The sequence below is a fragment of the Scyliorhinus torazame genome, chromosome 2 (assembly GCF_047496885.1).
Source record: "Scyliorhinus torazame isolate Kashiwa2021f chromosome 2, sScyTor2.1, whole genome shotgun sequence".
Classification (NCBI taxonomy): Eukaryota; Metazoa; Chordata; class Chondrichthyes; order Carcharhiniformes; family Scyliorhinidae; genus Scyliorhinus; species Scyliorhinus torazame.
The window spans coordinates 30,929,294-30,954,687 of NC_092708.1; the positions used below are offsets into that span (position 1 = coordinate 30,929,294).

The 25,394-nt window shown below is 46.9% G+C and overlaps 1 protein-coding gene across 2 annotated transcripts in view; it reads left to right on the plus strand.

The window, feature by feature from the left end:
* LOC140387024 (contactin-associated protein-like 5) overlaps positions 1-25,394 on the plus strand; it is a 1,394,308-nt gene that overhangs the window by 645,722 nt on the left and 723,192 nt on the right. For both annotated transcript variants that reach the window (XM_072470006.1, XM_072470014.1), the window contains exons 5-6: positions 21,028-21,231; positions 22,214-22,398. In XM_072470006.1, the coding sequence (XP_072326107.1) occupies positions 21,028-21,231; positions 22,214-22,398 (389 nt within the window). The remainder of the gene's footprint in view (positions 1-21,027; positions 21,232-22,213; positions 22,399-25,394) is intronic.

Genomic DNA, 25,394 nt, shown 5'->3' on the forward strand with positions numbered 1-25,394 from the left:
TACACTTCCTGGGTCCGTATCCCTCTATTCCCATCCTAATCATGTATTTGTCAAGATGCCCCTTAAATGTCACTATCGTCCCTGCTTCCACCACCTCCTCCGGTAGCGAGTTCCAGGCACCCACTACCCTCTGCGTAAAAAACTTGCCTCGTACACCTACTCTAAACCTTGCCCCTCTCACCTTAAACCTATGCCCCCTAGTAATTGACCCCTCTACCCTGGGGAAAAGCCTCTGACTATCCACTCTGTCTATGCCCCTCATAATTTTGTATACCTCTATCAGGCAATTAAGCAACAACCACATTGCTGTAGTTCTGGAGTCACATATAGGCCAGGCCAGGTAAAGATGACAGATTTTCCCTCCCCAAAGGGCATTTGTGAACCTTGTAGGTTTTTACAGCAGTTAATGATAGTTTCACAGTCACACAGTAGTTAATGATAGTTACACAGTTACCATTGCCAAGAATAGCTTCCAATACCAAAATCTATCAATTGGATTACACCAGCTACCATGGTGAGGTTTCAACCCATGTTTCCAGAGCATTAACCTAGACTGTAGGTTTACTAATCCACTGACATTGTCGCTCTGCTACCATGCCCCCTTCAACTAGGTATTGTCAAAGTTGCTGTTCAACCGGCTTCCACCAAAACGGGCCAAAAGGCCTCCTTTTGTGCTGTAAACGTCAATGGTTCTTTGTTTCATCCTTTGAAAATCACAACAATTTTCTGCGTTGAACAAAAATGTTCTCCTCATCTCACCTGTGTTTTTTTTATGTCTATCGCGTGGGCGGGAAGTCTCACGAGTATCGGGAAATGTAATACTCGTCGGCGCGATCGTGTTTCCTGCTTTCCTCGCACCTTGCCAGCAACATCACGAACAAAGGGCGATAACATAATTTTAGGACATTACAATGAATCTTTAAAATGTTGTTTTTATTAAGGAGCAATTTAGCGTGGCAAGTCCACCTACCCTGCACATCTTTGGGTTGTGGGGGTGAGACCCACGCAGACACAGGGAGAATGTGCAAACTCCACAGAGACAGGGACCCGGGGCCGGGATCGAATCCGGGTCTTTAGCGGCATCGGGCAGCAGTGCTAACCACTGTGCCACCCTGCCGCCTCACAGAATCTCATAGGCTAGGTTTACAACAGGTTTGGCCAGGCGCGAGGCAGTCGAGAGGCTCCCTTCAGGGGCCCAGAGGTGTGTATATCCCCTGGGAGGGGTTCATACTCAGGCAGTTCCCTGGCACTGCCCCTTGTATGGATTGGCATGACCAACATGGCAATGCCAATCTGTGCCGGTGCAGTATCAGGGCAGATCCTAGTGGGAGCCCCAAGGGGGGAATGTTTTAATGTGTGGTGAGTGGGGTTGGGGGGGGGGGGGGCAGATCAGTTATTGAGGGGGATGCGGGGAAATGCTGGCAATGAATGTCGGGGGGGGGGGTGGAGGAGCTAGAGCCCCAGATATACATTTGTGATATGGGCTGGGGGCCGTTAGGCTACAGCGTGGTCAGGGTGCCCTTTAAAGAAGGGGGCCGGTTCCGCTCAGTGGGCTTGTTTGTGATGCAGAACAAGGCCAGCAGTGCGGGTTCAATTCCCGTACTGGCTGAGGTTATTCATAAAGGCTTTGCCTTCTCAACGTTTCCCCTCTCCTGAGGTGTGGTGATCCTCAGGTTAAATCACCACCAATCAGCTCTCCCCGTCAAAGGGGAAGGAAGCCTTTGGTCATCTGGGATTATGGTGACTTTATCTTAAAGAAGTCATCTCGATCACTTTGGAGCCGGTTCCTGCCACAATAAGGCCCAACCTAGCCAGAGTGATTTCCTTTTTTGACAAAGGGGTCCAAGATTCCGTGATAAAACTGGTTTGTGCAACTGGAGAGTTCTCCGCAAAGTTTTCTGTCTGAGATGGCACTTTGACAAATTCTGGTCACATTCCGCACAGAAGGAGGCCATTCGATCCAGCGTGTTTGCATAGCCATCAAACACCTACCTATTCTAATCCCATTTTTCAGCACCTGGTCCTCAGTCTTGTCTGCTATGGCGTTTCAAGTGCTCATCCCAATGCATCTTAAATGTTATGAGTATTCCTGCCTCTACCACAATTTCAGGCAGTGAGTTCCAGATTCCCACCACCCTCTGGGGGAAACAAGTTTTTCCTCAAATCCCCTCAAAATCTCCTGTCCCTTACCTCAAATCTATGCCCCCCTTGGTTATTGACCACTCGTTTCTTCCTATCTACCCTCTCTATGTTCCTCATAATTTTGTGAATCTCAATCAGGCCTCCCCTCAGCCTTCTCTGCTCCAAAGAAAACAACCCCAACATAACCAGTGTCTCTTCATAGCTGAAAAACGTCATCGCAAGCAACTGCCTGGTGAATCTTCTCTGCACCCTTTCTAATGCAAATCCATCTTTCCTATAATGTGGAAACGAGAACGGCCCACAGTACTCTTGCTGTGGCCTAATGAACATTATGTATAGCTCCATCATAACCCCTCTGCTCTTATACTCTTTGTCTCGCTAAGAAAGGCAAATATCCCATGTGCGTTCTTAACCACCTTATCTACCTGCCCTGCAGAGGGTGATACTGTGGTGCAGTGGTTAGCACTGCTGCCTAACGGCGCTGAGGACCCGGGTTCTCCCGTCCCCGGGTCACTGTCAGGTGCCCTATACTTCCTAGCATCCTACCATTCATTGTATATTCCTTTGCCTTGCTTATCTTCTCAAAATGCATCACGACACACTTTTCAGGCTGGGTTAAATTCCATTTGCCACGGCCCAGCCCATTTGACCAGCTCGTGTATTTTGTCCTGTAATCTAAGGCCTTCCTCCTTACTGTTTACTACACATCCAATTTTCGTGTCACCTGTGAATTTACTGATCAAACCTTCCACTTTCATGTGTGCGGCACAGTAGCACAGTGGTTAGCACTGTTGCTTCACAGTGCCAGGGTTCCAGGAAGATTCCCGGCTTGGGACACTCTCTGTGTGCAGTCTGCACGTTCTCCCTGTGTCTGCTTGGGTTTCCTCCAGGTGCTCCGGTTTCCTCCCACAAGTCCCGAAAGACGTGCTATTAGGTAATTTGGACATTCTGAATTCTCCCTCTCTGTACCCAAACAGGTGCCAGCATGTGGCGACAAGGGGCTTTTCACAGTAACTTCATTGCAGTGTTAATGTAAGTCTACTTGTGACAATAAAGATTATTTTTAAAAACCATTAATATTAACTTAACACCAAGATCGTTTGCGCCTTCAGGGTTTGCAAGATTTCAGGGGGTTACTGTGAGAACATCACATTTGGTGTTTTTGCAATCAGATTGTTGCGTTAGTTGAGTTCTTTATCTCTCTTCAACAAATGTGTGCTGCAAGGATCACTCTGCTTAATTTTTCAGTAGAAGATGGGATGGATGTTCTCTAGAATTGCTAAGAAATGAGGTACCTGGATACATACCAATATTTCCTGGGAAGATGTTAGTGTTCTCAGTGAATTCCAGGGTGTCCTCAGCGATGTGTTATCATTTGCATAAAATTGTAGTGAGTGTATCAGTATTCCCAAGGAGTTGCCTGAAGACTGCAGATGTCTGCGGAAAGTGATGGATGTCCCACAAAGAGTCAGTATTTTGTTACAGCCAAGGCAACAGGGAGAACTAACTCATCGGCTCCTCACCTAGATTGGTTATAACAGAGTTTGAATTTGCAAGGGATGTGATATTGTCAGGGGCAGCATGGTAGCACAGTGGTTAGCACTATGGCTTCACAGCGCCAGGGTCCCAGGTTCAATTCCCAGCTTGGGCCACTGTCTATGAGGAGTCTGCACGTTCTCCCCATATCTGCGTGGGTTTTCTCTGGGTGCTCCGGTTTCCTCCCACAAGTCCCAAAAGACATGGGGCGGGATTCTCTGCAATCGGCGCGATGTCCGCCGACCGGCGCCAAAAACGGCGTGAATCAGCCCGGCATTGCGCCGCCCCAGAGGTGCAGAATTCTCCGCATCTTGAAGGGCCGAGCCCTCACCTTGAGGGGCTAGGCCCGCGCCGGACTGATTTACGCCCTGCCAGCTGGCGGGAAAGGCATTTGGTGCCCCGCCAGCTGGCGCGGAAATGACTTTGCCGTGCGGCGCATGCGCGGGAGCGTCAGCGGCCGCTCACGGCATCCCCGCGCATGCGCAGTGGAGGGGGTCTCTTCCGCCTCCGCCATAGTGGAGACCATGGCGAAGGCGGAAGGAAAAGAGTGCCCCCACGGCACAGGCCCGCCCGCCGATCGGTGGGCCCCGATCGCAGGCCAGGCCACCGTGGGGGCACCCCCTGGGGCCAGATCGCCCCGCGCCCCCCCCCCAGGACCCTGGAGCCCGCCCGCGCCGCCTTGTCCCGCCGGTAAGAGAGGTGGTTTGATTCTCGCCGACGGGACAGGTATTCCAGCAGCGGGACTTCGGCCCATCGCGGCGCGGCGCGGCGCGATTCCCACCCCCGCCAAATATCCGGTGCCGGAGAATTCGGCAACTGGCGGGGGCGGGATTCACGCCAGCCCCGGCGATTCTCCGTCCCGGCGGGGGGTCGGAGAATCCCGCCCATGCTGTTCGGTGAATTGGACATTCTGAATTCTCCCACAGTGTACCTGAACAGGCTCAGGAATGTGGTGACTCGGGGCTTTTCACAGTAACTTCATTGCAGTGTTAATGTAAGCCTACTTGTGACAATAAAGATTAGTATGATTATATGGCCAATTTAATGTATGTTTAACTGTTTGTCGCTCTGTGCACGAAATAAACCAGTCAGGTTCCTTAAGTTAACAAGTGAAGAATTTGTTTGAGTGGTAAAACTCACTTGGGTAAAGATGCAGGAATTATAAACAAAAGGTTTAAATATATCCAAACTACCCAATAATGGAAAAAAAGCACACACATAATCTCCCCAAACATTCAAGAAAGAAATAACATTCTGCAGTGCATTAGCTATTATAAACTTTGCCAAGTGACAAGTAAAGTCAGAAAATAAAATTCATGCCTTGTCCAGATGTTCAGCTGCAGTTGAATGGTCCCTTTCCAAAGTAGCTGCTGGTATTTGGGTTTCCGACTGGAGGAAATGCTGCTGGTTCAGCATCCTCCTTTATGCAATCTCTGTTTACAACAGTGAGGTCCTCTGGTGGGTTTTTAAAATCACAAACAGCTGTGCTTTGATGAGAGAGCACAGTACGAAGTCTGACAACACCAGGTTAAAGTCCAACAGGTTTGTTTCGATGTCACTAGCTTTCAGAGCGCTGCTCCTTCCTCAGGTGAGGATTCACCTGAGGAAGGAGCAGCGCTCCGAAAGCTAGTGACATCGAAACAAACCTGTTGGACTTCAACCTGGTGTTGTAAGACTTCGTACTGTGCTCACCCCAGTCCAACGCCGGCATCTCCACATCATTGATGAGAGAGGTTTCAGAAGTAAAAGAGATCGGGTGAGGCTGTCGCCCCTGTGACAGTCTCTCTCTGATTATACTAAACCCAGTGTCCTTTCACCCAAGAGCTGGGTCACGTGACCCCTCTCTCTCTCTCTCTCTCTCTCTCTCTCTGAGAGCTCTATTTACTCATTGGTTCCGTAAAGTTTGAATCCTTCGCAAATACAACATAATAGCTGTTGTAAGCCAATACTCTTTACTTAGGAAAAGTATCCATTTCAAAAAAGTTCAATACATATGTACATCCAGCCGATGAAATTATAAAGTAATAAATGTCCAGCTGGTGACATTGTAAATTAATATTTTATTGCACATCTTCAAGACAATTTCTAGAGGGTCCCAGGAAGTGTGGCGTTATTTTTAGGTTCTTGGTGCAGGTGTCATTGTTTCCGATGGTGAGATCCCATGGATTATGACATATTTGCGGAAAGCAATCCTTCATTTTGAAAGAGGTATGAGTCATGGAGGGAACCTCGGTGCCATATTCTAGTCATAGGCAGCCTGTGTGATGTTCTTTTAGGTCAACCTCTGACAATATATTGCTATACTTCAGTGATTTTCAAGGGTGGCCCACCAACCAAGGGTTTACGAGCACCTTAAAAGATGTAATGCTAAAATGGTGCAAGATTTTAGTTAACCACAGTTGAAGTATTGTTTGCAGCATTACGCACCCATGACGAGCTACCAACTGCAACCTTCTACCTAGCCACTGTCTAAGGATGGACAAGACTAACTATGGAATCATATTTCACCCTGAGCTGATCTTCAGACTCCATACCCTTTCCAACATCAACAAGTCCACCTCCATAACATCACCCATCTCCAACCCTCATCTAGCTCATCTGCAGATCACATCCTCATCCCCGCTTTTGTTACCTCATGACTTGTCTATTCCAATGCTGACTTTGTCAAATCCCAAATGTCTTTACCCGTCAGTCTGGCCTCAATAAAAGTCGAGATGGATTTGCAGGTACAGCATTAGTTATTTTATTTAGCTTGCAAGCTTTACTCAGTTCACAGTAGCACAAAGCACATCCTGCTTCGTACACTTCTGGAATCAAGTGAGTCTGTAGAACAAAGGAGTCTCTACTGATACATTCAAATGGCATCAAGTATCACATACCCGATTCCCATAGGTCATCCTATACCCCTCCTGACCTAGTCAGACATTCTGATTGGCTCACTTCCAATCCCTTCCTCTGGCCCCTATTACCCAGCATCCTTTTCTCCTCCTTTGGTGGACACACCTCTTCCTTGCTTTGCCATGCGGTCTGAAATCCTTTGTCTGTGAACTCACCAGAATTAGACTGGCCTACCTCTACATTACATTAACTAATATCTCTAAAGTAACTATTTTATATCACAATTGTCATTCCCTCCTGTTATCATTCCATGATAACCGAACTATCCAATCCATAGCTACGGTTCCTCATCTAAAAAGATCCGTCGCTGCATTTCCAATTCCTGGCTTAGCCCCCCTTCATCTGCTGCACCCTCATGGATTTTAACAGCTAAGATTTTAGGGGCATTGATCTGTTCCAGTGCACCCCGCATTCTACCCATCACACATTTAAGGATGGCTAGGCCCACAAAGATGCAGCCGATAGCCACCACTAAATACATGGCCATATTTATCAACCAGTCCTTCCAACCTCCAAATCCCCAGTTACCCCAAGAGCCAGGATCCTGCATTCTGTCCAGGTGATCCCGTATGTGATCCATAAATTTAGTGATGGTAGCGGTCAAGTCCTGAACTCCCATGATACACTTGCCCTGCACTATGGCGCATACCCCACCCTCACGGGCCAGAAGATAGTCAAGAGCATACCGGTTCTGCATTGCAAACAACCGTAGCTGAGACAATTCCTTGGTTATTGCCCCGAGGGCTCCCAAGGTTTCATTTCCCAAGATGGTAAGGCCACAAATAAAATAATTCCTATTGCTGACAGCCAAGGAACCCCCCACACCTCCCAGTGTCAAGACGCTCAGAATCCCCCGTCCGGCTGAGTGACCCCGGTTGAGTGCGAGAACCTGAGGTTTTTTCCAGTTCTCGCAAAATTCAGCCGAGACTGCCCGGCGTGCTAACTGATTATGCAGCTTCCACGCCGAAGGGCAGGGGACTGTGGTAGGGACTAGAGTCCCAACAGCAATTTGGCGGGGAAATGGGGGTGACAAAACATTGGTCGCTGTGCCATTAAATAAAAAGTAGTATCCTTGCTCCGTGTGCAGGCTAGCATCACAATCAGTATATCGGTTGCGTAAGGATCCCCCAGTAGCCCAGTTTATCCAGCTTCTAAACGCCCATTCGGGCCGCCTAGCAATGTGGACAGCCCTAGTCCCAACAGTGATATGAGAGACATTCGCCCAGCCACAAAGGAGCTGGAGGCCGGCGTTCAATGGAACGCAAGTGGTGTTGTAACAAACGCATTGGCCAGACGCCTGGGTGATATGGCACCTCCTGTCCATACAGGTGGGGAACAGACATGTTATATTCGTTTCCACCTCTACGAGCAAACAGCCGTATCCTTCACTGCTGAAACAATTCTCGTACGACCGGGAATCCCTATTGGGAGTGAAGTGGCTAGGTATATACGCCCTCCACCGTTGCAGCCTATCATACTGTGAATGGGAATTATCCCGAGGAAGGGGAAGGCAAATAGCCGGTGGTGCTGAGCCCGGATCGTAAGGAAGAGTGACTTGCTCGGGCAGTGGCTCGGAACGCTGACAATGAACCACCGTTTGGGGAGTGCCCCAAAGCGGTGAAACAGAAAATAACCTAGACACCGCTGCGGGGTTCGGGTAGCAGACAACCTGTCCGTGGCCATACAAGCGGTGGTAAATCTGGTAGAAGAGATTCATACTACCCAGGTTTTCCTCAGTTTGGCCTTTAACTAACTTAAGTGTATCTCCCGGTAACCTACGTTCTAGCTGTACTTCCCTTCTCACACGCCCCGTCCTCTCTCTAGTCCCTCTCTCTCTCTCACAGCCTCTTCCTACGCTCTCCTGACGGCCTGATGTTACCTTTATTGCACCAATCTTAACATATCCAAAATCAAATTTACATGTATTCCAAAAACAAGGCAATGTCTATATAATGTTCCCTTCCCATCGCCGGGACCGGTGCAATTGCTTCATGAGTCCTGCATTCTCCTTAACTTTGACGACCTTCCATGAGTCGATACCATGTCCTCGTATATGGGGGCAGCGAAGAACATCACCTTTGCATAGGTGATGTATCCTTGTAGATTGGTTGGGGTTACAAATGTAGATAATATTCCCCTTTTCCATGTCCGTCGCCAATAACACTCCAAGCGAAGTGAGGCCAAATATCACACAGACGGTGCGTAGCCACCCCATCATGCTCCACACCTGTAAAATAGCACTGGAGAAGGGAGGCAGGTTAGTAACCGACCTTTTACAGTAGTGGAGATGGACCCAATTTACAGTGATGAAGGTGGACCCAAGCACTTCGCCCCTCCACTTTAACTGCTGTGGGGGTGGTAAGGAGAACTTGGAAGGGCCCGTCCCATCGCGGCTCCGACCCCTTCCTAGTCCAATTTTTGACCATGACATAACTGCCGGGCTGGACTGAAAGTGAGCTAGGTACTGGGGGCGATGGCTGGTGAGCCGCGCGGACCTGGCCATGGAGCTCCTTGAGCACCTGCGTGAGGGCTAGAACATAGGTGGTCATCTCTTCAGTCATATGGTGAAACTGAACCAGTCTGGGAACCTGCAGGCTCCAGGGAGTTCTAAGAGGCCTGCCATAAAGAATCTCGGTAGGAGAGAGCCGGGCCGGTCCCGCAGGTGTAACCCGCAGCTGGAAGAGGGCAACGGGGAGCGACTTAAGCCATGTCAGTCCCGTGTGTGCTCTTAATTTAGCCAATTTAGTTTTGAGGGTCTGATTGTGTCTCTCAACCAACCCGGCCGCCTGCGGTCTGTAAGCACAGTGTAACTGCTGGCGTATGCCCAACTGGGAGCAAAACTCCTTGTTAATTTGTCCAGTAAAATGAGGCCCATTATCAGAACTTAACTGAGCTGGTATACCGTACCGGGGAATGATTTCCCGCATCAAAACTTTAACCACAGTAGCAGCTTTATTATCGATAGTCGGAAACGCCTCAACCCATCTGCTGAACACATCCACAATGACCAAAACATATTTATAACATTGACACCTTTCCAACTCAATGTAATCCATTTGGAGCGTCTCAAAGGGACCACTGGGCAACGGGGTTTGCCCCATCCCACAAGGGATACCTTTTCCGGTGTTATATTGCTGACAAATCAAACACCGAGTGCTGATCTTCTGAGCCAACCCCTGCATTTTAGGGTGCCACCAAGTGTCCAGCAACAAATCACTAGTCCCCCGAGCCCCACAATGAGTTGCAAAGTGTACACATTCAGTGACCCATAAAGCCAGTACATCAGACATACAAGTCTGATGTGCTGACGTGGTCCATAAAGAGGAAACAGAATCATATGTACAACCTAACCGTTTCCACATTTGTTTATCACTCTCAGGAGCGTCCTCCTGTAACCTAATCACGTCTTGGATGGTTGGCATTGACTTGTCAGAAGCAGACATATTTATAGTAGATCGTTTAGTCTGACTTAACATTTTAGGCACCATCACTTGCTGAATTTGCGCGGCTGTCCGCGCTGCACAATCTGCTTGTTCATTACCAATGTCGACTAGGGTCTTACCATTTGTGTGGGCAGCGCATTTAATAACGGAAATCTGCGTGGGCATAAGAAGGGCCTGCAGTAGGTCATTAGCTAAACCCCGGTGGGATATTTGACCACACATAATCATGTCAGGTTGTTCTGACGAAATATCACTCAAATCGTCCCTTATTGTGGTAGTTTCCTGAATCAAGGCTAAACAGTCGTGGCCAGGTGCGTCTTCACGGACAGGGGGACCACTGAGAAAACAGGCTGGATTGATAGTGGTACAGTGTTTAAACGTCAGACGTGGATTGTTCAAAAGGTATATCTCATACCTATTCTGACGAGCTGCGGTAAGATGCTGAGTCTGCAGTTGCCTCAGTAGTGCGATGACCGAGTGGAAGCATACACCGTAATATCCTGTTGGAGGGTGAGAGCATGTAACGGCTATGCGATGGCATTGATTGAACGTAAATCCTGTACTAATCGGTACTGGTCTGGTTTGGCTGGTTTAGGCACAGCAAGTATGGGGGTGTTACATTCTGATTGGCAAGGGACCAAAATACCCTGTTGCAACAGCTCTTGAATTAATTTGTCTATAGACGGAGCAGCTTGGGATTTCACGGGGTATTGCCGAATGGAAGGTAGCTTTACATGATCCTTAATCGTTACCTTAATAGGTGTAACATTTGTCTTTCCCACTTGTGATGGGTATTTCGCCCAGACCTGTGGATTGACATATTCCAAAACATCATGTCCTCAGTGATGCTGCAGTCGAGTGTTAATTGTTTCAGGGACCTCAAAATATGTTACGGCAGTGCCGTCCGGCATGACTTGAAGTGCGTACTCTGTTGGATCCGAATGATCCACTGCCCTCCTTACCATTTGCCCCAGACCCCATGGTACTGGTCGTGGACCTGACGTGTAATATGAGGGCTTACCGAAGCTGACTGTGGCCATAAATGTGGTGGTATTGTAACAAAATCGGCTGTATGTTCTTTTCCCGTGACTGTGGCTGTAACCTTGATTGGCCATTCGGTCCCAATTAATGGCCGGTATTTGTACTCCAACTCCCTGTTTTGTCCGGTTCTGTCATAGGCCAGGGTAATGTGATGCAGTGAATGTTCAATGTCTAACATCCACCACTGGGGGTGATAGAAATATAGCACTGTTGTCTCATCCTCCATGATTGGACCGTTACCCCTTCGTCTCTGTACTCTAGCTGTAGCTGGAAGATACACAGTAAATCTCGGGCCAACAAGTTACAGTCCAATCCAGTAGTCACTACAAACTGATGATCTGCAGACTTATTCTCGTAAGTGACTGTCACAGGTTCAGAAATAGGATACTCACACACCTGTCCTTGGAACCCCGACAATTGCTGCGTGTGGTCGGATAATGGTAGTCGAAGTTCTGATTGTACCGAAGACATGGCTGCTCCAGTGTCGATTACAAATGAGTGATGTTGATCTCCTATCTGCAGAGAGATAATAGGTTCCCTGTCCGATTGGAGAGTCCTTATGCCTAAATTAGCTCGTCAATCCTGTGTTGGGAAAGGGTTTGCCTGGGAGAAGTCAGTGTATCTCGTCTGTCCTCCCCTTGGTGGGTACCCCCTCCTTTGGGTTGGATAATCTCCTTCTGCTGCCTGTCTTTTATCGGCAACTGTCTTTGAATCTCACCAGGGGGCATTCTAGCTATTTCCTCTGGTTCTTCCAAGACTTCGACGTCCTTCCCTGTCACTAGAGGGAGTTCTTTCTCTTCAAAATCATCTGTTGCAGCTCCCTTTGTTCTCGAAATTTGCGGTTTCCCCTTGGTCTGGAGGGATTTAGGTGGTATGCTTAATTGTTTCTGGTTAGGATCAAGCCCTTCTCTCGCTGTCCGAGTTCGGGTCCTAGAGCTAATTGGGCTTGCGGAACAGAGCTCCTCTTTCTCTACTGATCATGAAGATGGTAAATCGGGACCCACACTATCAACCAAAAGGGCTGGAGTTACTGGCATGATTGGAATCTGGGGAGCAGTGACTGGATATAAATTATTATACTCTGGTGGTTCTGGTATTAGTGCAGACAATGCTACAGGTGCAGTCGGAACTTTTACTGACAATTTTAAATTATTGAATTGATCATTTTCTGTCAATTCAAGGCCAGCCATTGTACTACGTAGCTCATCTTTTGTTTGACCCGAGCCTTTCCTGTCTCTACTTGCGCGTTTTTTTTTGATGCACATTCCTTTTTCAAGACCTGTAATGTTTTTTTGTTACCCTGTTCACTAATTGGAATTCCCATTTTAAGGGCATTGTCCTGCCAACTTGATAACATGATCTTATCTCTTTCCTCTTGACAATATTGTCTCCATAAACTCTTTAGCTTTCATACTTTGGCTCTTTTTAAAAAAATATATATATATATTTTTTAATATTTGCTTATTTATAACCAATGGCAATTTTTTTTTTCCTTGGCAAAACGATTGAAAAGGTTCTAACAGTGTTCTTTTAAAACTTAAAATGTTTGAAAATTCAAATTGAATTACTGCAACTTGCAAGCTTAGCTCTGATCTCAACTCAGAACTAAATTTATGATTTGCTTAACACAAACTTGTATAACATTTACAACTTAATTAATTCTTTATCTTAACAATTTTTCTTTTAACCAGTTTTTCTTACATTCTCAAAAATGTTGGCAAAGTCAACTGTCATCTCCAGATTTACACTTTTTAAAATGGTGTCAGTGATCTTCTTCAAGTTTCTATTAATTTACAAATAAAATGAGATAAACATTATTTCAAGTAAGTAAAACTTAAGATTCTAGCAATTTCAATCAGTTGCTTTCGAAAATAATAACTTTTATCAAAGAGGTGGAGAAACCTACTGGTTTCCTTTAATTAATTCAAAACATAACTTTGCTGGAGTTCACTGACTCAAAGGAAAGGTATCCGATTACACTACAGGCTGCTGCTGTTATCTCAAGGTCTGAGTGAGAAGCACTGTCTGTCGTCTTTAACTTTGGCTGCTGCTGTTAACCCTTTGAGAGACTTCTGCTTCAACCAATATGCAGCATCTAGCTGTATGGATGTTCTTGTCTTGAAATTTATCCAAGCAATTCCCCACAATCTCAACTAGTCCTCAGAACTGCGCCTTTCGCCACCACAGTCCAAGGGTACAATTTTAGCTTAATCAACTATAGATTTAAAACACTCACACATGGAGTTGAACCATCTTCAATTTTAGATGTCCCATCAACCCATAACCTAACCCAAGCCGAATCAGAACTCACACATGGAGTTGAACCATCTTCAATTTTAGATGTCCCATCAACCCATAACCTAACCCAAGCCGAATCAGAACTCACACATGGAGTTGAACCATCTTCAATTTTAGATGTCCCATCAACCCATAACCTAACCCAAGCCGAATCAGAACTCACACATGGAGTTGAACCATCTTCAGATTTAAAAACACTTATTTAACTGACCCCTCATCTGCTGAAATCACATCAGTCGTCAACAACACAATTAACCCAAAACTGAACTATCAATTATGATATCCCATCAGTTTAATTTGCTAATCCCCAGACTGACCTTTGATTTCGTCGAGACGATCTTTCCGTACCAACCGCGAGTGACCAGACTAATCAGACGATAAGAAGGGGGGAAAAATCAATGCGCGGTCATTTTCCAGCTGTACATTGTGGGCCCTTTTTCCCCATCCTCCTGTTCATAATCAGTCTAATTCTGATTTCGCAGTTGGTCAGAACCGTCTTGAGAAATCCCGGGTTTTCGGCACCAATTGTCAAATCCCAAATTTCTTTACCCGTCAGTCTGGCCTCAATATAAGTCGAGATGGATTTGCAGGTACAGCATTAGTTATTTTATTTAGCTTGCAATCTTTACTCAGTTCACAGTAGCACAAAGCACATCCTGCTTCGTACACTTCTGGAATCAAGTGAGTCTGTAGAACAAAGGAGTCTCTACTGATACATTCAAATGGCATCAAGTTTCACATACACGATTCCCATAGGTCATCCTATACCCCTCCTGACCTAGTCAGACATTCTGATTGGCTCACTTCCAATCTCTTCCTCTGGCCCCTATTACCCAGCATCCTTTTCTCCTCCTTTGGTGGACACACCTCTTCCTTTGCTTTGCCATGCGGTCTGAAATCCTTTGTCTGTGAACTCACCAGAATTAGACTGGCCTACCTCTACATTACATTAACTAATATCTCTAAAGTAACTATTTTATATCACATTCGTCAACTTGACCAGCCTCCCATCTTCCACACTCTGTAAACTTGAGATCATCAAAGACTAGTTCAGGTCAGCAAACCTATATACACTTCAGCATTTAAAGATAGATTGGATGGTTGGGGGTGGTATATTCAATATCGTTATGCCCATGGTAGGGGCATGAAATGCCCAACAGCGATGAACTTAGCAATGGTTCGGCAATCGGTATTTTGGATGACTAACAGTTTTCTCTCTAAGCTGTGTGTGTGTGCGCAGTGATGCAGAGTATGCACAAGCGACATTCCCTTAAAGATGCATACAGGCACAGCCGCACATCTAATCTTAAAGGGAGTGCACAGTGCAACGAGCCCTCTGTGCACAGCAATCAGAAGTTAGAGGAGATATTTGCAGCTGTTATATTCAACACCACGTGAACTTGGGAGCTCCGGGGGGCTAACACCTGTCGATCGACCCCTCCGACAAACTCATTAGGGGAGCAGGCACCAGATTTCTTCAGCTTTCCAGGAGTTCACCGTGGCTAGCAAAAATTATGGAGGTCAAAAATTATACTTTAAAGTGGAGCTCCTCCTCGCTTCACATCAGTGATCGTCTACCCTTCCCTCCTCCAGTTGAAGGCTTCTGCGACCCAAACAGGCATGCTGCCTCAGGAGGTGTGACTGGTAATTTAGTAGTTACTTGGAGGCTTAAGGCCTACGTTGCTGTGAGCTTTGGGCCTCCTAGTTTAGGCACATGTGAGGATTTTCCAATGGTATGTGTGTGAAATCTGGCCTGACTGACTTTAGCCCCGATCTTTTTCTTCTGGTTGGTCAGATGTTCATGAGGGAATGTTCATTAGTTGCTGCCTGGATTTTACTATTTTCAATCACTTACGCCTTCAACTTTCAATCCAGGAGACAAACAAACTGTGAATCTTTCCCTCCTGGTCATCCACTTTATGTTTAAAATATAAAAATGTAAGTCTTGCATTTGCATGCTAGGAATCTGAGGAGAAAAGAAGAGTTTGCATTTATCTAGCACCTTTAACAACCTCAGGATTTACCAAACGACTTTTCAGCCAACAAAGTACTTTTTGAAGTTGTAATCTAGGAAGTTTGGCAGCCAATTCTTTCTCTCAAAGTCTCACAAAAAGGGCCAGGTCTGCAGGTTCAGTGTTGTTGAATGAAGGTTAAATATTGTCCTGAACACAGGGGCCCTTTTTTGGTTTGCATCCACATTATAAGCGGGAGATCGGAGCTTGGTTTAATGCTTGTCTGAAGGATGGCACCTTTGATAGTGCAGCATTCCCTCGGTGGTCCTCTGGAGTGTCAGCCTCGATTGTGTGCTCAAATTTCTAGAGCAGGATTTCTTTGAAACCACAACATCCTGAGGCAGAGGTGAAAGAGCACGCAGGCGACACCTTATCTGAAGGCAATTCGAAGAGACCAAAGAGGTGATTTTGCAAAAGCTTTGCCTTGTGTGAGAGGTCCTTCGTTTCTCACAGAATTTATTCTTCTATTTCAGGCAAAGTATTGGGGAACTGTCCAATTATTCATCAATTTTTATTACCCTTCAAGCAGGGGATTTTCTCTCTACGTTAGCAGATAATCGAGGTTCTGCTGAGTTTTAAAGGCTTTGAGCTACCGCCTTAAAATTCCAAGCAGTAATAGCAATAGCAGCTTTACAGTGAGAGCACAATCCCTATGGAAAGCATCTGTGGGGAAGCAAAGACTGCCAAATAACACAACACCAGATGTTAAAGTGATGGGAAATTAAAAATGCACCGGAGGAAAGAAAATCTTCAAAATCAAGGCTTCATAAAATTCTGCCAGTTTACTCGTTTCTTACAAAATACAAAGCACATACCTAGACCTCAGTTATTTATACTCCCATTATTCACACTCCTATATCTACACTCCCAATACCCACAATTCCATGAACAGCATTCGCATTATTCACACACTCCCGGTGTTACCCTTCTATTGTCTGCACTCCCAGGGAAGTACAGACCAGGGGCGTCATTCTCCGACCCCCCGCTGGGTCGGAGAATGGCCGGTGGCCGCCGTGGATCCCGCCCCCGCCGAAGTCTCTGGTACCAGAGATTGGGCGGGGGCGGGAATCAGGCCGCGCCGGTTGGCGGGACCCCCCGCTCAATTCTCTGGCCGGATGGGCCGAAGTCCCGCCCAGAAATTGCCTGTCCCGCCGGCGTAAATTAAACCTGGTATTTACCGGCGGGACCAGGCGGCGTGGGCGGGATCCGGGGTCCTGGGGGGGGCGCGGGGTGATCTGACCCCGGGGGGTGCCCCCACGGTGGCCTGGCCCGCGATCGGGGCCGACCGATCCGCAGGCGGGCCTGTGCCGTGGGGGCACTCTTTCCCTTCCTCCTCCGCCACGGCCTCCACCATGGCGGAGGCGGAAGAGACTCTCCCCACTGCGCATGCGCGGGAAACTGTCGGCGGCCGCTGACGCTCCCGCGCATGCGCCGGGAAACTGTCGGCGGCCGCTGACGCTCCAGCGCATGCGCCGCATTTCCGCGCCAGCTGGCGGGGCAACAAACGCCATTTCCGCCAGCTGGCGGGGCGGAAATCCCTCCGGCGTCGGCCTTGCCCCTCAATGTTGGGGCTCGGCCCCCAAAGATGCGGAGCATTCCGCACCTTTGGGGCGGCGCGATGCCCGTCTGATTGGCGCCGATTTGGGCGCCAGTCGGCGGACATCGCGCCGTTGGGGGAGAATTTCGCCCCAGGAGTCTCACGTTCAGTAACAGGAAAACTATTGATGAAAATTCTGAAGGAGGGAATCAATCTCCACTTGGAGAGCCAAAGTTGGATCAGGAATAATCAGCATGACTTTGCCAGAGGGAGGCCATGCCTAACAAATTTGATTGAATTGTTTGAACATGTGGCCAGGTGTGTAGATGACGGTAGTGCAGTTGATGTCATTTACATGAATTTCAGCAAAGCCTTTGACAAGGTCCCACATGGGAAACTTATAAAGAAGGCACATGCAGATGGTTACAGGGTATCTGGATTCAAAATTGGCTGAGCTGTAGGAGACAGAGGGTGATGACAGACAGCTGCTTTAGTGACTGGAAGCTAGTGTCTAGTGGCGTACCACAAGGATCTGTGCTGGGCCTCCTATTGTTTGTCATTTATATAAATGACATAGATGATTGTGGGGGTAGGATTAGTACATTTGGGTGGCATGGTGGCACAGTGGTTAGCACTACTGCTACCTCACAGCTTCAGGGTTCCTGGTTCAAATCTGACCACGATTGACTGTCCGTCAGGAGTTTGCACATTTTCCCCGTGTCTGCGTGGATTTCCTCCAGCTGCTCCGGTTTCCTCCCACAGTCCAAAGATGTGCATTTTAGGTGGATTGGCCACTCTGAATTGCCCCTTAGTATCCAAAAGGCTAGGTGGGGTTACTGGGTTACGGGGATAGGGTGGAGGTGTGGTATCAAGCAAGGGGCTGGTTTAGCACAGGGCTAAATCGCTGGCTTTGAAAGCAGACCAAGGCAGGCCAGCAGCACGGTTCGATTCCCGTTCCAGCCTCCCCGAACAGGCGCCGGAATGTGGCGACTAGGGGCTTTTCACGGTAACTTCATTTGAAGCCTACTTGTGACAATAAGCGATTTTCATTTCATTTCATTTCTTTCCAAGGGCTGGTGCAGACTCGATGGGCTGAATGGCCTCCTTCTGCACTGTCAATTCTATGAATCTATAACACAATGATTGGCCGAGTGGTTAACAGTGAGGTTGAGTGTCTTGGGTTATAGGAAGATATAGACGGGATGGTCAAATGGGCAGAAATGAGGAAGATGGAATTCAACCCTGAAAAGTGAGAGGTGATACACTTTGGAACAAGTAATGTGACAAGGAAGTATTCAATGAATGGCCTGACACTGGGAAGGTATGAGGAACAAAGGGACCTTGGAGTGTTTGTCCATAGCTCACTGAAGGCAAAAGGGCCGGTTAATAGGGTGGTGAAAAAGCATATGGGACACTTGCATTTATCAATCGAGGGATAGATTACAAAAGCAGGGAGGTCATGTTGGAACTGCATAGAACTTTGGTGAGGCCACAGCTGGAGTACTGTGTGCAATTCTGGTCGCCACATTATAGGAAAGATGTGATTGCACTGGAAGGGATGCAGAGGCGATTCTCCAGGATGTTGCCTGGGGTGGAATGCTTAAGTTATAAAGAGAGGTTGGATAGGCTTGGGTTGTTTTCGCTGGAGCAGAGAAGACTTGAGGGCCACCTGATCGAGGTTTACAAGATTATGAGGGGAATGGACAGGGTGGATAGGGAACAGCTGCTCCCCTTAGTTGAAGGGTCAGTTACGAGGGGACACAAGTTCATGGTGAAGGGCAGGAGGTTTAAGGGGGATTTGAGGAAAAACCTTTTTACCCAGAGGGTGGTGACGGTCTGGAGTGCACTGCCTGGGAGGGTGGTAGAAGCGGATTGTCTCACATCCTTTAAAAAGGACCTGGATGAGCACTTTACATGTCATACATTCGGGGCTATGGGCCAAGTGCTGGCAAATAGGATTAGGTGTTCTCATGTGTCGAGGCTGAAGGGCCTCTTCGGCACTGCATTGTTCTGTGATTATCCACATTCCGATTATTTGCATTCCTATTATCAGTAATTGCAACTCTGTTATCCTCACTCTTATTATCTGCATTTCTTGTCAGCGGTCCACATATCCTGACTCCTGTTATCTGCATTTTCATTACTACATTTATAACATCCTCACTCTCCTGACTCTGATAATCCCCACTTTCAAAGTCTTCACTTTCATAATCCCCATTCTCATTCCCACCCTCCTTTATCCTCATCTCGTAATCCTCACTCTCAGAAACCTCACTCTCGTTATCTTTGCTCACATTATTTCACTCATTATCCCCACTGTGATTCTTAAAACAGTGAAAGAACGTTGTGCGTTTTCTCCCCCTGCAAAATGAGCTAAAATCCATCAAAGCATTTCCAATTGATTGATTGCTTGATTGATTTGATTTATAGTCACATGTACCAAAGTACAGTGAAAAGTATTTTTCTGTGGCCGAGGGAACGTACAGAATACATACATCGTAGACAAAAGAATAATACATAGATACATAGAAGATAGGAGCAGGAGGAGGCCTTTTGGCCCTTTGAGCCTGCTCCGCCATTCGTCACGATCATCGCTGATCATCCAACTCAATAGCATAATCCTGCTTTCTCCCCATAGCCTTTGATCCTATTCTCCCCAAGTGCTATATCCAGCCGCCTCTTGAATGTATTCAAAGTTTTAGCATCAACTACTTCCTGTGGTAATGAATTCCACACTCTTTGTGTGAAGAAATGTCTCCTTATCTCCTTCCGAAATGGTTTACCCTGAATCCTCAGGCTGTGACTCCTGGTTCTGGACACACCCATCATTGGTAACATCTTCCCTGCATCTACCCTGTCTAGTCCTGTTAGAATTTTATAAGTCCCTATGAGATCTCCCCTCATTCTTCTGAACTCCAGCAAGAACAATCCCAACCTAGTCAATCTCTCCTCATATGACAGTCCCGCCATGCCTGTAATCAGTCTTGTAAACCTTCGCTGCACTCCTTTGAGAGCAAAAACATCCTTCCTCAGAGAAGGAGACCAAAACTGCACACAATACTCCAAGTGTGGCCTCACCAAGACCCTGTACAATTGCAGCAACACATCCCTGCTTCTATACTCGAAACCTCTTGCAATGAGGGCCAACATACCATTAGCCTTCTTTACCGTCTGCTGCAACTGCATGCTTACCTTCAGCGAATGGTACATAAGGACACCCAGGTCCCGCTGCACACTCCCCTCTCCCAATTTACAACCATTCAGGTAGTAATCTTCCTTCCTGTTTGTGCTTCCAAAATGAATAACCTCACACTTATCCAAATTATACTGCATCTGCCATTGGTTTGCCCATTCGCCCAACCTGTCCAGATCTTGCTATAGGATCCCTGCATCCTCATCACAATTAACCCTCACACCTAATTTGGTATCATCTGCACACTGAGATGTTACATTTTGTTCCCTAATCCAAATCATAATATATATTGTGAATAGCTGGTGTCCCAGCACCGACCCCTGCAGTACCCCACTGGTTACTGCTGCCAATTTGAAAAGGACCCATTAATCCCTACTCTTTGTATCCTCTCTGCCAAGCAGATCAACAGAGAACATTGACAAATGGTACATCGACAAACAATGATTGGTTACAGTGCGGAACAAGGGGCCAAACAAAGCAAATACATGAGCAAGAGCAGCATAGGGCGTCGTGAATAGTGTTCTTACAGGGAACAGATCAGTCCGAGGGGGAGTCGTTGAGGAGTCTTGTAGCTGTGGGGAAGAAGCTGTTCCTATGTCTGGATGTGCGGGTCTTCAGACTCCTTTACCTTCTGCCTGATGGAGGGTCTGGAAGAGGGCAAAGCCTGGGTTGGAGGGATCTCTGATAATGCTGTCTGCCTTCCTGTTGTATTTTACTTCCTGTCGTAAATTACTTCCTGACGTATTTTTTGTCCCTAATCCACCAGCATATGTGTAGCTCTTGTGTACAATTCAGATAGCTCCAGTATTATTATTATTATTATTTAACCTTACATCAGAAGACAGTGAGATGCCAGTTTTCCAATAACAGTCTTGAAATTTGTACGGAATATTTCTGAGCAATCACAGCCCAGGTTTACTTTCACAGAATCGGATGTTGCGGATTTCGATGGGAAGAGCTCGATGTTCTACAGGTTCAACCAGAAGAGCGTGACCACGGTGAAGGATGCTATCTCCCTGAAGTTCAAGACAATGCAAAGCGACGGAGTGGTCCTGCATGGAGAGGGACAACGAGGAGATTACATCACGCTGGAACTGAAGAAAGGCAAACTCTTATTGGAGATCAGTTTGGGTATGGAATCTTGTTCATTCCTGTTATAAAGGGATTGCTAGGGATTGAGAAGCCTCCTGTGTTAAGCGGGGAAAATTGAAGGTTTAGGTCTGTGATAGGGTAGAAGGTAAATAGGATGATGACGCAAGCCTATGTAGTATTTATAGAATACATTTAGGAACAAAAGATGAGTCTAGAGGAGGCATAAATAATTACACAGAAAATGAGGGCAGTGGTTATGATCTAAAGTTGTTGAACTCAATCTTGAAGCCAGAAAACTGTAAATTATCTAACCATAAAATTGTTCCTTAACAATCCATAGAACTTCAGTACAGGAAGCTGGGGACAGAGGGGTTAGGAGAAGATGGACAAAAAGTGGTGTTGGGCCATGATAAGAACTGTGCCATCAGTGGAAGGCTTTGCATCAATTCAATTGCTTGTGGTGCTGGATGAGGGCACTAATATTTGGGCTGATTGTATCGAAGAATTGTATGTTTGCGAGAGGATTTGAGTATAGGAGCAATGATGCCTTCAGGCAATTATATAAAGCCTTGATGAGGCCTAACTTGGAGTACTATGTTCTGTTTTGGTCTCCTTACCTAAGGAAAGAAATACTTGTCATAGAAGGAGTGAATAAATCCTGGGATTAATTCCTGGGATGAAGGTGTTATTTCAAGAGGAGAAATTAGGGGACACCATCTCAGAATGAGGGAAAGATCATTTAGAACTGAAGTAAGAAACAATCTCTTCACTCAGAGGGTGATGAATCTTTTGAGGTATCTGCCCCAGTGGGCTGTGGTGGCTCAGTCTTTGAGTATGTTGATGAATGAGGTCGACAGGTTGCTGCATATTAAAAACGTCAAGGGATATGGGGATAGTGCAGCAAAATGATGTTGAAGTGGAAGATCAGCCATGATCTCATTGAATAATGGAACGGGCTAGAAGAGAACAATGGCTGACTACTACTCCTGTTTCTTATGCTTTCTGTCTTGTTGTATTCCAGGTGATGCAACACTTCAAACTATTAATGGTCGTTCTTCTGTCACACTGGGCAGTCTCCTAGATGATCAACACTGGCATTATGTTGCAGTTGAAAGAAATAAGAAGCAAGTGAACTTTACTGTGGACGCAGACACACAACACTTCCAAACCAAGGGGGAATATGATGTTTTGGATATTGATTATGAGGTAAAGAGCTTCTCATTGAGGCGAATGGTGTGAACTTTTCAAAATCTTCCTCTTGTTCAACATTTATGGTAACCTTGAAGGAGAAGACAATGCCACAAAAGCCCTAGCAGCATTTTTTAAAATTCAATTTACAGGATGTTAGCATCGCTGGTTAGGCCAGCATTTATTGCCCACCCCTAGTTGCCCTTCAGAAGGAGGTGGTGAGTTGCCTTCTTGAACCGTTGCAGTCCTTGAGGTCCAGATACATCCACTGTGCGGTTAGGGAGGGAGTCCCAGGATGTTGTCCGAGCGACAGTGAAGGACGCTGACATATTTCCAAGTCAATGTGGTGAGTGACTTGGAGGCGAACCTCCAGGTGGTGAGGGTTCCCAGGTATCTGCTGCTCTTGTCCTTCTAGATGGTGGTTGCCGTGAGTTTGGAAGGTGCTGTCGAAGGAACCTTGGTGAGTTACTGCAATGCATCTTGCAGATGATTTAAGCGGCTGCTACTGTTAGTGGGTGGTGGAGGGTTTGAATGTTTGTGGAAGGTGGAGCAATCAAGCAAGCTGCTTTGCCCTGGATGATGTTGAGCTTCCTGAGTGTTGATGGAGCTGCATTCATCCAGGCAAGTGGTGAGTATTCCATCACACTCCTGACTTGTCCCCTCCTTATGACTTACACACTTATATAGAATTTTATAGAATTTACAGCGCAGATAAAGGCCATTCGACCAACTGATTTGCATCGGTGTTTCTTACCTGCCACCGTCCTCCTTACGCTCCTCATCATCTAACCCTATCACCATGTCCTTCTATTCCTTTCTCCCTTCTGTTTTTATCGAGCTTTCCCCTTAACTGCATTTCCGTTATTCACATCAATTATTTCTGTGATTGAGAGTTCTACACGCAGGACAAATACGTTTGTCCTGAATTCCTAATTGACTCTCTTGTATTTATGACTCCTGGTTTTGGAGCTCATTGCATCTAGTGGAAACATTTTCTTCCTTTGATGCTTTATTGGCCTTTATACAGCAGCCAAACAGAATATCCATCACTCTCTGGAATTACCCACATTAACAGTGAGTTAAATTAGAGGCGGTGGCGTAGCCGTAATGTTGCTGACTAGTAATCTAAAGGACCAGGCTATTCCTCTGGGGACGGGGTTCAAATGCTGCCATGGCAGCCGGTGACATTTTGTTCTAAATCTGGAATCGAAAACTGCTTTCAGTAATAGGGACCCTGAAACTATTACCGATTGTCATAAAAACCCTGCCTTTAAGGGAAAGAAATCTGCCGTCCTTTGTTGGTCTGGCCTACATGTGACTCCAGATCCACAGCAATGTGGTTGACTTCTGAAACGGTAGAGCAAAATTGTCATTCAAGGGCAATTAGTGATGGGCAACACATGCTGGCCTTGCCAGCTTTGATCATGTCCCACAAAGTATAAAAAAACATTGATCACTATATTGTGTTACATTCGACATTATATTTAAGACATCACTTTCAACAGATGCAAACATTTTGATTCTTTGCTGTCTTACTAATTTAAAGTTATACACATTGTGCTACTTGCTAAGCCATTTTACCTGATAACTTTATGTTCCCCATTATTTCTTTTGCAATTTCTTTAACCACAAGGGGCATCGCCCTCAGCCTTATTGTCATTTCGACCAAAGCAAAATACTGTGGATGTTGGAAATCCAAAGGTGGAATAGGAAATACTGCAAACACTCAGCAGATGAAAGGACATTGACATGACATGTGGGCCGGGATTCTCTGAATCCGCACCAGGTCGGAGAATCGGCGGTGACGCGGGACATTCCCGCCAGGCCGCTCCAGTGCCAATCGCGCCCACGTGGGCGACGTGGCGCCGGTCGGGGCCGGTGAAAGAGGCCCCCGCGGCGATTCTCCGCCTTCGACCGGCCGAATTCCCGCCGAGTTCCGGCGAGTCCCGCCGGCGTGGTTCGTACCACCAAATTAGGTGTGAGGCTGCGGTGGCCGTCCTGGTGGGGGGGGGGGCGGGGGATCTGACTCCGGGGGGACCTCCGCGGTGTCCAGGCCCGCGATCAGGGGCTACCTACCTCCTTCCGCGCGGGCCCACTGTAGGACTCTGCCATGTTGTGCATGCACCAGCACGGAGACAGCCGTCGCACACATACGAGGACCTGTGCTGGCCATGCAGGGCCGCATATCAGCGTCGGGCAGCGTGCAGCACTCCGGCGCCATGCTGGCCCCCTGATGACCGCTGAATCGCTGGGCCAGGAGGCCCGGTGATGCCGGCATACACCACTCCGGTGTACACACCGGCGTCAACACTTGGCCCGGATTTCGGAGAATCCCGGCCGTCAACTCTGTTTCTCTTGGCGTACAATTTGCCTGACCCACTATCTTCTGTTTTCATTTGACATCATATTCTTAAGTGTAAGATAGCAAGAAGTGATCAAGTGCTAATGTTCTCTCTAATCTGGAGCACTAAAACTAATAGTAGCACCTCTGTCAGTGGTCATGGCTGATCACCGCTCTCTGGGTAGAAACAAAAGAATAACATGAGTTCAGGCCAAACCCTGAGGTTTAACTCATTTATAGGGCATTTAATTGGACTGCGAGTCACGTATTTCAGCCTGGCAATTGAAAGGTTATGCAGCTGTGGTTATGTTGATCTTTTGTTTTGATCAATTGTACATGATCAAAACAAAACGGTACTGCATTAGTGTGCTAAAGGGGGAGTTTGGTGACTGAGGGAGTTCAGTGAGGAGGGAGCAAGGTGCTCCTTTCATTTCCTACATTTCCTCAAAGAGCCTGGTGGGAGCCGGGAATTTACAAAGAGTGCAGCTGACTGGGAGCAGAGTCAGAGGGCGGAGTTCCAGCCGGTGTGTAAACAGAGTAACTGACCCCAGGTGAAAATAACCAAAAAAGCTTTGACCTGATTGGCTGGTAGGGAATCTGCACTCAATTTTAAAATAAAACATTGTTAAATAAATTAAACCTAATTAATTAAATACTTAATCATAGGTAGAGG